Below are 15229 nucleotides of genomic sequence, written 5' to 3'. Positions count from 1 at the left end.
TTGCAGTGGGGGGCAATATGAACAATTTTGTCCACAAAGGGTTACATGGGCAGTTTTTGAGTTCCTGGGTAAATGGAAGCAATGCTGTAAGCAGCAGTCCACTGATGTGTGCTAATGTCTTTCAGATGTGCCTGGCTGTCCCTCCATGTACCACCACAATGAGGGCTACTCTAACCCCCAGCACAGCAATGAAGGTAAAGCACATGTTCCTTTAGTTCCCCACTTTTACTTGTAACAGAGTATATCTACATGGCAGTATTGGTACTTTTACTCAAGTAAAACATTTGAGCACTTTTCACACCACTGCTCCATGTATATATGGCTCCCCAAAAGATTCTTACTGGAACCCTTTTATGTAGAAATCTCACATGGTTCTCTTTCAGAACCCTTTCGATTGATTTTTTTCGATCTATATGGAACATTTTTATGAATGAATTATAACTCTCGGGTCCAACTTTCTGTGTAAACGTGCTTTCATCATGTCCATTTTTACATTTCCCAAACACACATTTGTGGGTCACAAACACATTTTTATGGGTCCCTTGATTTTTTTGTTTCCTACATTTTGTCTTTAATTATTATTAGTTAGTTGAAAACATTTTCAAAAAACATTCCCAAAAAGCTAAAATGTTAATGAAAACTATTTCTTCAGTAATTTTTTTGAAGAAATAAAATAATTATGAGAAATTAGAAAACAAATGTTTAAGATAGCCGATCTACAAGCTCACAACGCGTTGTGAGCTTGTAGATCTGCTGTCTTCACTAGTTTGGGTCCTGGGCAAACTTCTAATCTCTCATTTGGGTCTCGATCTGAAAAGTTTGGGAACCACTAGGCCGCCAACTTGTAAAAGGCTTGTTAAACAATAGTCATTTAAGAGTTAAAGATGATGTCGACGTGATGCGAGATCACCCTCCGCCCATCCTTTATCATAACGGAGCCTGCCCTGGCTGGAGCCTTGCGGTCATTGGCTAACCGGCCTGGAGTGTCCGTGTTTCCATTGGCTAACCGGTGCTGTGCCTGTGTTTCCATTGGCAGGGCCCCTGGCCTCACCCCCCGCCTCAAGAATCCCTGGATAAATATTACTCCTGGAAAAAGCTAAAGTGTTTTTCCTAGTGAGAAAAGGGAAAACAATCCTCCCATTCACTACCATTGTTTGTGGCATCGTTTGTAGCTATTTTGCCCCACATTCAGCCAGTGAGGACAGGACAGTGGAAGACCTTTTTAACCATTTAAAACCCTAAATACGTAGTTGACCGGAGTCCCCCGGGGGTCTACAATAGGCCTCCTCCTTTGTTCCTTCTAATCTACCTCAAATCTATACAGTGTGGGTGCACATAGCCAATCTACAAGCTCACAATGTGATGCATCGTCAGCTTGTTGATCGGCTATTGTGGCCAAATGTCCTTCTCTGAATAGGGAGTATGGATGTTTCATGTGGTTAAATAGTGCAAAACAAAATCTGATGAGGAGTTTTGCTCAGACGTTTACAGGTCCTGGAATCGAGCAGGACCATCCTAGTCCTTCAGATATTTGCAGGGGGAAATGCTCTCACTCAACAAGACCTCCTCCACTCTACTTTTGGTGGAGTGGATCAGGAGGACACACTTACTGCCTTAATGTTATTCATGGGTGAATACACCCTTGTATTTTGTTGAGATGTTATTCATTAAGCCTGGCGTGGATCCCAAACGGCCAATTTGACTGTAATTTTAAGAGCAAGGCCACTTGAAGAAACACTCACCCAGTCACCCCCTTATCTTTGCAGGCTATCTGTTTGAAAACGATTCCCGAGTGGTTCCAGAGAAATTTGAGGGTGAGTCACGATTAATAATTCCTGTATATGCATGCTTGCATTAAAGGCTTTGGTCAAACAACATATAGCAGTATGACCAACACACACACACACACACACACACACACACACACACACACACACACACACACACACACACACACACACACACACACACACACACACACACACAATCCACTTGGGAAGGTGTCAGTTGGACCAAATAGTTATGGGTGACAGCACTTAAGAGTATCTATCTCTAATAGAGAAACACAAGCCACACAAAGCAGGCAAAGTTGGCCCTGTGCTCGGCATCAAATCCCTATCTCCATCTTGAATCGGTACTGGAGCTCCCTGTGTATCAGCTAGCATCCCTACACAATAAGCACTGGAGGGTCCGTACGTAACAGGTGAACTACATCAGCTAGGAGCTCAGCTAGTTGGGTCTGGTTTCTCTGTGGCGCAACGTGTAGGGCTCCTATGTCAGGGTGGGAACAGTGACAGCCAGTTTCCCATGCGTTCTTTCGAGATTGACGCTAAAGGAGATTGAGTGGAGAGCCTGAAGGCTTTAGCACTGGTTGAACAACTGAAGTGCACCAGTAACATAGCCGAGGTCCTCATGTTCCCACACTTGTGTACCAAGTATCCAGTAACCGGTAAATAACTAACTCTATAGCCAAACACGTATCGGTGACAATTAGCATATTGCCCATCCCTTGTTTTTGTCTCACACATTCCTTTTCCTACTTTTCGGTTTGTTGGTGTACAGTATAAATCCCAGTCCAACAACTTATAATAACTTAAATAGAATGAGCAATACATCTAAGGATAAGTATATTTTTTATTGTCATTCCATCACTTATGGTGGGTATACTGCTGCCAATGACCTTAAAGTGTTCAAATCATTCTATGCACTATTAATAAGGATCTGTTTTAATCGCTTTACCCCGGTATCCCAGTTTTGGACATGTCGTCATAGGCGGGAAAAATCAATCCATGTGGATCCTGGGATCCAACGTCACAGTGATTTTTTTGGGGGGGGCTTGGGTGCATGCCTCAGAGGCTCAGACTGGTAACATCAAGTGGCCCCCAGTGATCCTCCGGAGTGAGTGTGTCGCTGATTATGGGTCTCTGAAAAAAACAGCATTTCACCCATTAAGACCTGGAATTATTTTATTTAGCTATTGAAAAATGGCAGATATACCAGTAAGACTCCCTAATCGGGAGATAAGCGACCGTTGGTCGCTTATCTCCACAAATAGGCCAAAAGTTTGTTTTTGGATTCTGTTAGTGTGGATCTCCTAACAGGGCATCATCTGGGATACAATCCCTTTTATGCCCATATATGGAGATCCCTAACAGAATCCCTTTCATGCCCATATATGGAGATCCCTAACAGAATCCCTTTTATGCCCATATATGGAGATCCCTAACAGCATCCCCAGAATCCCTTTTATGCCCATATATGGAGATCCCTAACAGCATCCCTTTTATGACCATATATGGAGATCACTAACAGCTAACATAATCCCTTTTATGCCCATATATGGAGATCCCTAACAGAATCCCTTTTATGCCCATATATGGAGATCCCTAACAGAATCCCTTTTATGCCCATATATGGAGATCCCTAACAGAATCCCTTTTATGCCCATATATGGAGATCCCTAACAGAATCCCTTTATGCCCATATATGGAGATCCCTAACAGAATCCCTTGTATGCCCATATATGGAGATCCCTAACAGAATCCCTTTTATGCCCATATATGGAGATCCCTAACAGAATCCCTTTTATGCCCATATATTATGGAGAAATCCCTGCTCTGAGTATCTGACATCAGTGTGATGTCACCTGTTTATGCCCATATATGGAGATCCCTGCTCTGCGTATCTGGTTGCTATGGTAAACAGTTGGTTGGTAGGGTAAAAAAACATGGTTGCTATGGTAAACAGTTGGTTGCTAGGGTAAACAGTTGGTTGCTAGGGTAAAACCATGGTTGCTAAGGTGGTTGCTAACGTACACTAACAGACCAGCAACAACAGACTGTTGCCACAGCAACGTACACAAAGGTTTGTGTACACATGTGGTGTGATGTCATACTGATGCGGAGATATGAGCAGGGCAAAGGTGTGACGTGTGACCGACGGACGGACGGACGGACGGACGGCCGGTGGAGGTTTTCATTGCGACCGTCAGGGAGCAGTTTACTATGAAAACCTCCACCGGCCGTCCGTCCGTCCGTCCGTCCGTCCGTCCGTCACACGTCACACGTGACCATCAACAAACGTCACACCTTTGTTGATGTTTAAATCGAAGAGTCTTGGTCAAATACTTCTGTTGGTTTCTGCACTGATCATTTATACAATTCAGCTGTGTTTGCTCGTGTCATCATGATGAGGTCATAAATCAGCCATGCCCAAATATAGATTTTACGGGTTTACATGCTTACTCAGTTATTCGTTATGTGAAAGTCCTATGACGTCTATGATATCTGACATCATCATACATACATTCCCTTTTATGCCCATAAATGGAGATCCCCTCTGTAGAACCAGCCACTGACATCACTGTAATGTCAGGGGAACCAAATCCCTTTTATGCCCATATATGGAGATCCCTGTGATGCCAGGGGAACCAAATCCCTTTTATGCCCATATATGGAGATATGGAGATCCCCGTGTTGCCAGGGTAACCAAATCCATTTTATGCCCATATATGGAGATCCCTGTGATGCCAGGGGAACCAAATCCCTTTTACGCCCATATATGGAGATCCCTTATGTCATCAATATTAAGCCCATATCTGTGAATATCTTTGGGTACCAGATGTCTCCATATATGGTTAAATGGTCCGATATACATCACTGGCCAGAAGACCAAGAAATGGTGCAACCTCGCCCTTTGCTTTTCTCCCTTAGGCATCTTACTGGTAGGTAGTTTAATGAGGAATGCAGTATGGTGGTAGGTAGGTAGTTATGGCCTTTGATGTAAGATTTTCACTTTCTAGGATAACTATATTTGCTATTCCCAGATGATGCCCTTTTAGGGTACCCCTCATGCCCATATATGGAGATCCCCAGGCTTTACTAATTAACATAAGTTTTATGCCCATATATGGAGATCATTGTCCCAATGTCATCAGATATATGGGCATAAATGGACACAGGCAAACAAGATGGGCTGTATGGATATCCAGATGTGTGATGTAAGTGTTTTATTCCAAATGTGGCACCCCACAGACATATTTCCAGAAACAAAATCCCTTTCATGCCCATATATGGAGATTTCTGATGTCATCAATCCCAGGCCCTGTAAAAAACATGGTTGCTATGGTAAACAGTTGGTTGCTAGGGTAAACAGTTGGTTGCTAGGGTAAGAAAACATGGTTGCTATGGTAAACAATTGGTTGCTAGGGTAAACAGTTGGTTGCTAGGGTAAAAAAAACATGGTTGCTGTGGTAAAAAGTTGGTTGCTAGGGTAAACAGTTGGTTGCTAAGGTAAAAAACATGGTTGCTATGGTAAACAGTTGGTTAGTAGGGTAAACCTTCAATGATTTTGACATCTTGTTACTAATCTGTCGGTAGATAATGCCGGTCTTATATAAGGGTCATTTGTGTACGGTGTGATGTCATACTGATGTCAGCAGTGTGACAGGAGATAAGCGACCAACGGTCGCTTATCTCCCGATTAGGGAGTCTTACTGGTAGTAAACTGCTCCCTGACGGTCGCAACAAGCTCACAGCACGGCAACGAGTGCTGCGCTATGAGCTTGTAGATGTGCTATTTTTAAATCTCTGCTTCTGTGGTGTCCCTGGAACAACATGTTTTGAGATAAAAAATAAATGGGTTTATTTCCGCCCCGTCCAGGTGAAGTGAAGCAGGAAGGAGGTGGCGTGTTTCGCGAGGGCACGCCCTACCAGCGCCGCGGATCCCTGCAGCTCTGGCAGTTCCTGGTGGCGCTGCTGGACGACCCCGGCAACTCGCACTTCATCGCCTGGACCGGCCGCGGCATGGAGTTCAAACTCATCGAACCCGAGGAGGTGTGCATCTCATTTCCTTCAAAAAATAAATCTTGTCGCTGTCGGGTGGAGACCTTTTTATGTCCAAAACGGGTTCCTTTTTTGTTATTTAAAAACACTCCAGTGCAACACTCTTGTGTGATGAATTGGGGCTTTAATTTACGGAAGAACACACTATTTTGAAACTTGGAGATAAGAGGTTTCTGCCCGACAGTGACAAAATGCAGGACGTTTTTCCAGCGTCAGACACAACTCACAGCTTAATTTATGGAGGCTAACCTTTGTCTTGCTTTCTACAATGCCCTTGTTCTTTGTGTCTATTGAGTGGAGGTTTTACTCTTTATTTTGTTTTGCTTTGGTGCTCCTGAATGAAAGTGCTGTAAAACACGAACACGTGAAAAATACAACATCAATAGAACAATGCATGGGTAGATAAGTAAATAGATACTATATTTATCCCAAAGGAAATTCCAGGATGGAGATTTTTGTCTTTTGCAACCACATGAATGAATACGCCCGGTGAAGATAGAGCATCAGTACATTTCAATTCATACAGAGATTTAGCATGGGACAACAAAGAAACCGAAAAGGATTTCACCTCTGCAACACACTGTGGTTTGCATTACATTAAACAGACCAGTCCTAGGTTGCATCCTATGACAATTATTAACTTGCCCATGGTGTGTAATGCTTAATTCTAGTAAAAGGCCACACACTCATAGCCACAGAAGACCATACCACTATTCCTTTAATAAATCCTGCATCGTGGCTATGAGTGTGCAGCCTTCTTTTTTTTTTTTTTTTTTACTTCTAGACTTAGTTACTAAGGTCAGCAGTGGTGTGCACCCTTCTCCTGTTTTTTGGTGTAATGCTTATTTAACATTTTGCATCCGGGATGCATTGTGAGATTGTAGATCAGCTATTTTCTGCGAGCAACACCATTGTATGTGTGATGAGTGTACACACAAGTATGGCCAGAGCAGCGATAGTCAACGTTGTGTTCATTAGACGGAAATGATCAGAAATTGCTATAACGTGATCATTTACTATTTCTTCACTGGCGCTTTACTATTAGCCTACTGTTTTATTTCAGGAACGTAAATAACAGGGAAATGTCAACAAAGTTTAAACCCTTGTATCATAGTTCAGCACAATAGTTTTAGGCTATCTATTGGAACCCTGTATCTCTCCATATAGCTAAATCAATGCTAGCGGCCACCATTAATGTGTGTCTGCTGGTTTTACAAATATTTAACCAATGAAAAGTATTACAATCAGAGCTTGTCACTAAATCTCCTGGTCCATTATTTGGAGAACAGTTTTTTTCTTTTTTCACTGCTTTTCTTTGCACCTAAACAATGTTGATAGGGAGGTGATGAGGAGGGCGTTGGGATCTTGAGTTGTGATGAATTCATGTTAGCAGACAGGGTTTTAAAACAAAGCACAGATCACAATGATTAGAAGTGAGATCTGGCCTCTGTCCTCACGATGCTCTGTACTCTGATCCCTGCTCCATTAGTCTCCCATTCATTATTCAGCACATGAAACAATAGATTGATACAAAATGAAGGACAAGCTCTATCGCCGAATCATGCACCCCCACCCCTTCTCTTTTCTCTCTCTCTCTCCCTCTCACCTCCTCACATTTCTTCAGGTCTGGACATTTTTTCGCAATGTTTAAGTCTGCGGCTTGATTGGCCGTATCAGCCCGGATGGTCCATTTAGATGGGGGCAGCAGTACGCCAGATAGGCCTACTGTCATTTCCATTATCTTTTTTACTGTACATTAAAAATGAATGGGTCCAGGAGTTTTTACAAGAGGCAATTAGGGCTGAGTGCTCAGAGATCAAACGGAGCCTCTGGCTGGCCAGCCACCGTGGGATATGACCCGTCTCCTACTGAGTCATAAGCCTCCTCTCCTCTCTTTATGTCTCTCCTCTGAGTGTCTCCTCTCCTCCTGTGCCCTCCCTGCCCAAATCTTTACAACCTCCTCCAGCGCTTTACACGCCCACAACCCGTACACACACACCCACCTAATCACAGTATCCCAGGACGTTTGTCAACACAAAGATTCACATGATCTCCTAAATAATAATGGGATTCACCCACCTTCTCCCACTTGGGATGAGAGACTGGTGAGATGTTAGTGGTCTGCTGCCGTCGTCGGCCCCTAAGTTCAACCTGGGTTTGGGGACAGTATTTCATAGTCTGCCCATGACAAGCAGCCGCTGACTCTTATTTCACTGCACACACTGTGGGACTCTGGTTGCATTCAAGTGGTAATGGGTTACATAAAAAGGAAGTGAATCCACATGTTGGGGACTCGCCCTGCTTTGGGCATGCCGACACAGATGGAGGGAGAACCGAGGCCTTATCGCTGAGGACCCCTAGTGGTTAAAGGCCAGAGTTGTGACACAGCTTTGGGTTATCCTTGCCGTGGTTCAGTGGGACAATCATTGTTCAACCAAAGGAGCTTCACTTGTTTCAGAAATGGAAAAAAGAAAACATGTTGAAACATCTTCAATAAGACTGTTCTTTGAAGCCCTCTAAAGTGTACCCGACTGTCCAGTCAGTCACCCGTGAAGGAACCCAGGCCCCAGCCACCAGAGCTGAACCATCCCAGATGCGTAACCAACTCTTTTCTTCTCCCTCCCTCATTCTCGCACTCCTTTTATTCTCCTGCTCTGCTATTCTGCTCCGCGGTTTTCTCCCTCCTTTCGCTTCCTCCTGCCGTAGGTAAAATTCAGACCGCTGCAATAATTCTCCACAGCGCTCTGAATTTATGCTGATTTATGCTGCGTCGTTAGACAGTGTCATGCACCAAAAATAGATGATCTACGACTACGAGCTTGTAGGTTGTCTATTTTCGGCATTCGTTGCGGTCGTACAACGAAGTATGGGGCTTACAAAGTGAGTTTGCGATTCCTTGGTCTGAACTAGGCTTTATTGTGTCTCCTCAGGTTGCCAGGCTGTGGGGCATGCAGAAGAACCGTCCGGCCATGAACTACGACAAACTCAGCCGCTCTCTGCGGTACTACTATGAGAAGGGAATCATGCAGAAGGTATTTTGTTCACATTAGCTTGGGGACAAATTTACAGCTCTAATGGAAATGTTCTAGTTTCTTCCCTTGCTTTTTTTATTGCTTTAATTATCACACTTGGACTTTACCGGCTGCACGTTGCAAGCGGGTTCTGTACAAATTTCCTCACTATCAGTGCGCAACACAACAGCATTTTACGAAACAGAACAAATCAGAAATGCTTGTGAGTGAAACAGAAAACACGACCTTTCACAAAAGAAAATAGCAAGGCAGAAAACATATGCTGCAAAATGAATTAGGTGAGAAAACGCAGAACACAAAAAGGGTACAAACTAAATCAGTTACTGATTTGACATTTGATGTTAGTCTGGATAACAAGACAAAGAACGATGATCAATGGTTCCTCTGCCTTAAAAATAAAAGCTTATCTGTGGAAATGTTTTCTTGAAAAGAGGTAATAACTTTGTATTTCATTATTGTGCTTTCATATTTTTATATTTGTCGCTCTCGGGCAGGATCTGTGTATGTGTTTTACAAATATTGAACCAATGAAAAGTATTAAAAAGCGCTTCTGACTAATCCAACTCCATTCAAACTACCTAATTCAAACTTGTGGAGATAGTTTAATATACATATATATATAATATATAATATAACAAACACACATACATACAGTATATACACAAAGTCACACACATACACCAGGGGTTTTTGAACTTTTTTGAGTCGGGGCACCCCTGTAAGTAACGTTTTCATCCAACGGCACCCCTGAATTACTCTTAATCTTTCCAGCTGAGATACAGTAGGCTATGTCACGGAAGAATATCCGAAAATAACTTTATTCTTGGCATTAACCATTTGAACAGAACCCCAGCATCCCTATTCGGGGTAAGGTTCACCAAAAATAGCTGAGCTTCTAGATCTGCTATTTTTGGTGAAGAGTTGGCTGTAGATGGAAAAATAACTCATAGTACAGTGCAAATCAGGTCTGTTTTACTAAGCATAGTGAAGCGATATTGAGTAGTGAGATTTATGAATTCCAAATATTATCAAATTATTCTGCGGCACCCCTGGACTGGCATCATGGCATCCACTTTGGGGTCAATGGGGTCGGCTTGGGCTGATGATTTCCTTTATCGAATGATTGCCCATCAACCCCCACCGTTGCGCTCAGGGTGACCGGGAAAACCGCGGTCGAGCATGTAGATCTACTTTCACAATAGAACCGGGTTATACAAAACGTTATGGCTCAACTCAAAGTGCTCGTCAGGGTGGGGGGGTGGGGTCCCCAGTTAAAATATGATTATTTTGGGGGTCACGGCCTGAGAAGGTTGAGGACCGCAGACATAAAAGATAACGATGATCTTTTTTTTTTTTTTTTTTTAATGAACCCTTTCTCTGTTTCCGCAGGTGGCAGGGGAGCGCTACGTTTACAAGTTTGTGTGCGAGCCTGAGGCCCTCATTTCCCTGGCCTTCCCTGACAATCAACGGCCCAGCCTGAAGGCTGAGTTTGAGCGCTACGTCAACGAGGAGGACACGGTCCCTCTGTCGCACCTGGACGAGGCTGTCTCCTATCCCCCGGAGCAAGGCTCCCAAAACATGGGGCCCCAGCCCTACTCCAAAGGATACATGTACTAATGGCAACCCCACCCTCCTGCCTTCAGAAACCTTCAGAAACCTTACTCTTGTCCCTACCCATCATCATACATGCCCCAATCCCCCCCATCTCTTGCACATGCCCACCCCATCCACGTGTATATAAGGCTATGGTGTTCTTTTTTGTTTTGTTTTTTGTTTAAATTAATCTCAATAGGGATCTTTTTTTTTTTTTTTTTTTTTTTTTTTTTTTTTGAGTTTGTAAAGAGCTGCATTCCTCTCACTTCTGAGGCCTATTGAATCCATAAACATGATTGTGGTTAAAGAGATTGCTTAATAAAGACCCATATTACTACTCTAAGAGGACTCCAAGCTGCTCTTTCTTCTATTACATGTGAATACAGTGCTTGGTGTCACGTGTAGGCCCTGGTCATTTTTCATATTTCTACAGATTATGATGGTACAGAATATAAACTTTCAAATGATGTCATACATTGAAATATTAAAATATTTTAAGAAGATAATAGTAAATCAAGAAGCTGAGAAATATTCTCTAAAGGTTTGTGTGAGGGTTTTCTTTTCACACATTGGCAACAGATGTGGTGTTCTCTTGTATATTATTAGACCTTAGGCTCCGTTGCGGCAAGCCAGCCCATTGTGTAAGCCACGATGACCCTATACAGGACTTCGAAATGGACTATTTCTGATTTTATTCAATATTGTTAGAATGTTTGGAGGAATGGCAGGAAAAGTGTCAATAATTGGTGTAAACAAAAGAACTGTACCAAATAATTAAAAATGTATCAACTAGTTGGGCATGATCTTACATTAGAACTATTTAATAGTCATTGAAAGAATGTGATCATCAAAGCTCTGAATATAATTATAATTATACATTTAGGGAATAATGTCTGTCAAGTAAACTAACTGAATTGTGGAAGTGGTGTAACTAACCCTTAGCAATACAATGGTTATATGTCACAGTTATTGTCCACGACATTGCAAGCGGCGCGAAGGCCAGCGGACCTTGGTCCTGCTCTTTGCGCCCGAGTGCCGCAGGCGCGAGTGCCCGCGAAGAGCGGGCCAGGGCCGCGCGAGTTACGTAGCCGTGGTGAATGCAATCGTTATGGCCTGGGCAACCGCACGATAAACGCATGAATGGAATGAAACGCGATGCAGGTGAGCTCACATTTCACCATAACTAAAGGAGGTTTTAAAAAAAAAGGAGTTTGGCTTATCGGCGTTTGCCTTATCGGCAGTTGGCTTATCAGGACGTGCCCATTCAAGGAGCCAGTCCTATTGTTCATTGCTTTTCAACTTTACAAACTGACGGCTAACATAGAAAAGAACAACTCAAAAGAAAACTAGAAGACATCGGTTGACTCTGCTACAGACAGTTTGCAGGTTCAAGTACTGGAGGAGACCATCAGGGCCCTGTTTCCTGAGAGGTAATGATCAGGGGTTATGTCTTAAATAACTGTCCAGTTGAAATCTTACAAAACCAAAACAAGGAGGTCAATCAAAAAGCATTTCTCTGCTCCATTTTATATATATACGTACATGTATGAGTGTGTCTAACGGAGGTGATCCAAACCTCCCCACCCGGGCTTTGAACCCAGGCCTCCCATGTGAAAGTCCATTATCTTAACCAACGCTCCAAAGGGACATCCCTATGGAACAAGGGAGATATTAGACTTTTGAGGCTTCAAGGCTGGGGCTGCGAATCTCTCCACCACACTCACCCCCCTTTAGACCTCCTCCTACAGGGAAGCCCAGATCTGGGTCACAGCACCATTGTAACAGAGGTGATCCGAACCTCCTCACCTGGGCTTTGAACCCGGGCCTGCCTCCCGCGTGAAAGTCCAATATCTTAACCATCGCACCAAAGGGACATTTATGGAATGAGGGAGATACTAGACTTTTGAGGCTGGGGCTGCGACTCTCTCCACCACACATACACATACACATACCATATATATATATATATATATATATATATATATATATATATATATATATATATATACATATATATACATACATATATATACATACATATATATACATATATATATATATACATATATATATATATACATATATATATATATATATATACATATATATAGCAATATAGAGACCAGGTTTTCTGTCAGTCAGTACAGGCGGCAGCCGTTCGCAACTGGTAAAAACGAACCCAGCCCTACCCTTCCTTCTTTGTATATAGTTTAGTGTTCTATTCGTCTGTCATTCAATGTTATATGAGATAAGCGTAGTCTTTTCTAGGATCTCCTTTTACTAGACCTTGTACCAGAGAACTGTACCGTCATGCAACTGTACCTTTTCCTATACAAACTTCTAATAAGGTCTTCAATCAAAACTGACAATTTAGTTCAGAATTTTAGCCTTGAAAAGGTCAAATTACACCAGCAAAGACCTGTGGTGTGGGAGGACTGGTGATTTGAACATGGCACCTCTGAACTGAGAGACCAATGATCAGTCCACAACAGAGAATATCTGCAGTGAGAGATAGTGTAGTTGTCTAAAGCTCAGACTCTCAGTGCATAGGTTGCTTGTTCAAATCCCAGTCCTGAAGTTCATTATTGGAATATTCATTTTAAATATCACACCTTGAATACAAATTAAGTACTTAAAAGCACCAGAGAATATCTGCAGTAAGAGCTGGTATAGTGGTCTAAAGGTCAGACTCTTAGTGCAGAGGTTATATGTTCAAATCCTGGGCCTACTTCATTGCTGTAGAACTTTGAAAGTTTTTCACGATTAAATTAAAGAATTACTCAAAAGCACTAGGAACTGCCTCCACTGACAAATGGCCTAGTGGTCTGAAGATCAGACACCTAGAGGTCCCATGTTCAAATCCCAGTCCTTGACAGATCATTACTGTATTATTTGGACCTTTTCAAGGTTAAAATATAAAAAGAATTACTCAAAAGTACCAGTAAGTATTTACTACGAGTGATGGTGTAGTGGTTTAAAGATTGGACTCCCAGCTCAGAGGTTCCATGTTCAAGTCCCAGCCCATCTAATGTTCATTCCTGAAGTGCTTTGACCTTTTCAAGCCTAAAATACAAGAAAACAACTCAAAAGCACCAGGAGATACCTGTTGAGGGCCCAAAGGTGCCTTGGCTCAATGGTGTGGTGCGCTTGATTGGTTGTCCCGGTCCTTGGTTTCAGACAGGTTCAAGGCCCATGCCCAAGGTACACGGAGGACCATGGGGAGGGGTGTCTCTCCCCCTGTTTCCTGAGAAGTAAAGGTGTGGGGTTATGTCTGAAATAACCCTGTCCAGCCTTACTTTTACAGGAAGAACTTGGTAAATGGTGAAATTCACCTGACTTAAAGGTCAAATTACTCCAGCAATGAACTGTAGGAGGACTGGGAATTGAACTAGGAACCTCTGATATGAGAGTCTGATCATTAGACCACTACACCAACTCTTACTATAGTTAATTTATGGTGCTTCTGGTATCCCTCCCTCTGTTTCCTGAGAAGTAAAGGTGTGGGGTTATGTCTGAAAGAACCCTGTCCAGCCTTACTTTTACAGGAAGAACTAGTTTGGTAAATGGTGAAATTCAACTGACTTTTAGTTCAGAATTTTACCTTTGAAAAAGTCAAAATACTCCAGCAACAAACTAGGGGGAGAACAGGGAAATGAACATGGAACCTCTGGTCTAAGAGTCTGATTGTTAGACCACTACACCATCTCTCACTACAGACCCTGTTTCCTGAGAAGAACAAGTTAAAAGCAGTGTGAGGTGGCTGGTACCAGTGGCACAACAGACTAGGCAGCAGGATTCCTTTTTGGTTCAATCATCTTGTAGTATCAAAACTAATGTTTGAAAATAGAGGATCTACAAGCTGAGAAAAAAGAAAATACTCCGGTAAAGTAAAAGTACCTCAAAATTGTACGTAAGTACAGTACTTGAGTGAATACAGTTACTTTACTCTGGGTAAAACATAGAGCTGCATTGTGTTGATAAAACTGACTCAAAAGATATGTTATGTAGTCTACTATAGCCTAATAATATAATAATGATAATAATAATTAAAAACAAACTGTAGGGAACATAAAATTAAGAGACCCAAAAAAATGTATAGTGTCTGACCTACAGATGGGGTCGCGCCGAACGGAGCCAGCGCTTGGGATACAGTTTGGTCTAATTCTGTAATTAAAGCAACAAAGTAGATTTATTTGAGGTCATTGTGCTCTAAGAAGCTGTCTTAAGATGTTCTTGGGGGAGTTGACCCCCGGACCCCCTTTGGGGAGTCGTAAACCCGATGTTTAAAAAGTTAGTTTCTGGGTCAGCTGGGACTTAGAATCTGGCGCTCCGCCGGCTCCGGGCGCAGCGGCGGCGCAATGAATGACGAACAAGAACAGCAGCTGCGTTCATTTTCAAAGTCAGACCTGGCCCAGTTTCCAATTGTTTTCTAAATAAATAATTATAATCCAGTATCTGGCTTAAAGTCCTGTTCGCAATTTGGTGTTAGGGGAGTTTCTCACCTGAACTGAGTCAGTGGGTCCCTAGACATGAAAAATCACAGAGGTGCTCGTCCGCCATAGTGCCAGGAATGGCGCAATGGCCGAATCAAATATGGCTGCCATCGGCTATGATGAAAATCCAACTTTTCTGTTTCTGGGTGTATATGCACATGTAATACCTCTATTTGGACTAATTGTGGTGTGGGGAATTCATTTCTGATATTGTTTTGACCATTTTGGGCGATTTGGACCTCAAAAGGTCATGGTCAAGGTCATTTTG

The 15229-nt window shown here is 42.6% G+C and overlaps 1 protein-coding gene across 1 annotated transcript in view; it reads left to right on the top strand.

The window, feature by feature from the left end:
• etv4 (ETS variant transcription factor 4) overlaps positions 1–10614 on the top strand; it is a gene marked incomplete at its 5' end in the record, with an annotated part of 47278 nt that extends 36664 nt beyond the window's left edge. The window contains 5 exons of the mRNA XM_080748172.1: positions 126–194; positions 1767–1814; positions 5662–5834; positions 8774–8875; positions 10265–10614. Of these exons, the coding sequence (XP_080604298.1) occupies positions 126–194; positions 1767–1814; positions 5662–5834; positions 8774–8875; positions 10265–10492 (620 nt within the window). The 3' untranslated portion in view covers positions 10493–10614. The remainder of the gene's footprint in view (positions 1–125; positions 195–1766; positions 1815–5661; positions 5835–8773; positions 8876–10264) is intronic.
• Positions 10615–15229: the final 4615 nt, after the last annotated feature.

The sequence above is a fragment of the Nannobrachium achirus genome (assembly GCF_963921795.1).
Source record: "Nannobrachium achirus genome assembly, chromosome: 18".
NCBI lineage: Eukaryota > Metazoa > Chordata > Actinopteri > Myctophiformes > Myctophidae > Nannobrachium > Nannobrachium achirus.
The sequence above is the reverse complement of the archived record's forward strand: the minus strand, read 5'-3'. Positions and strand labels throughout refer to the sequence as shown.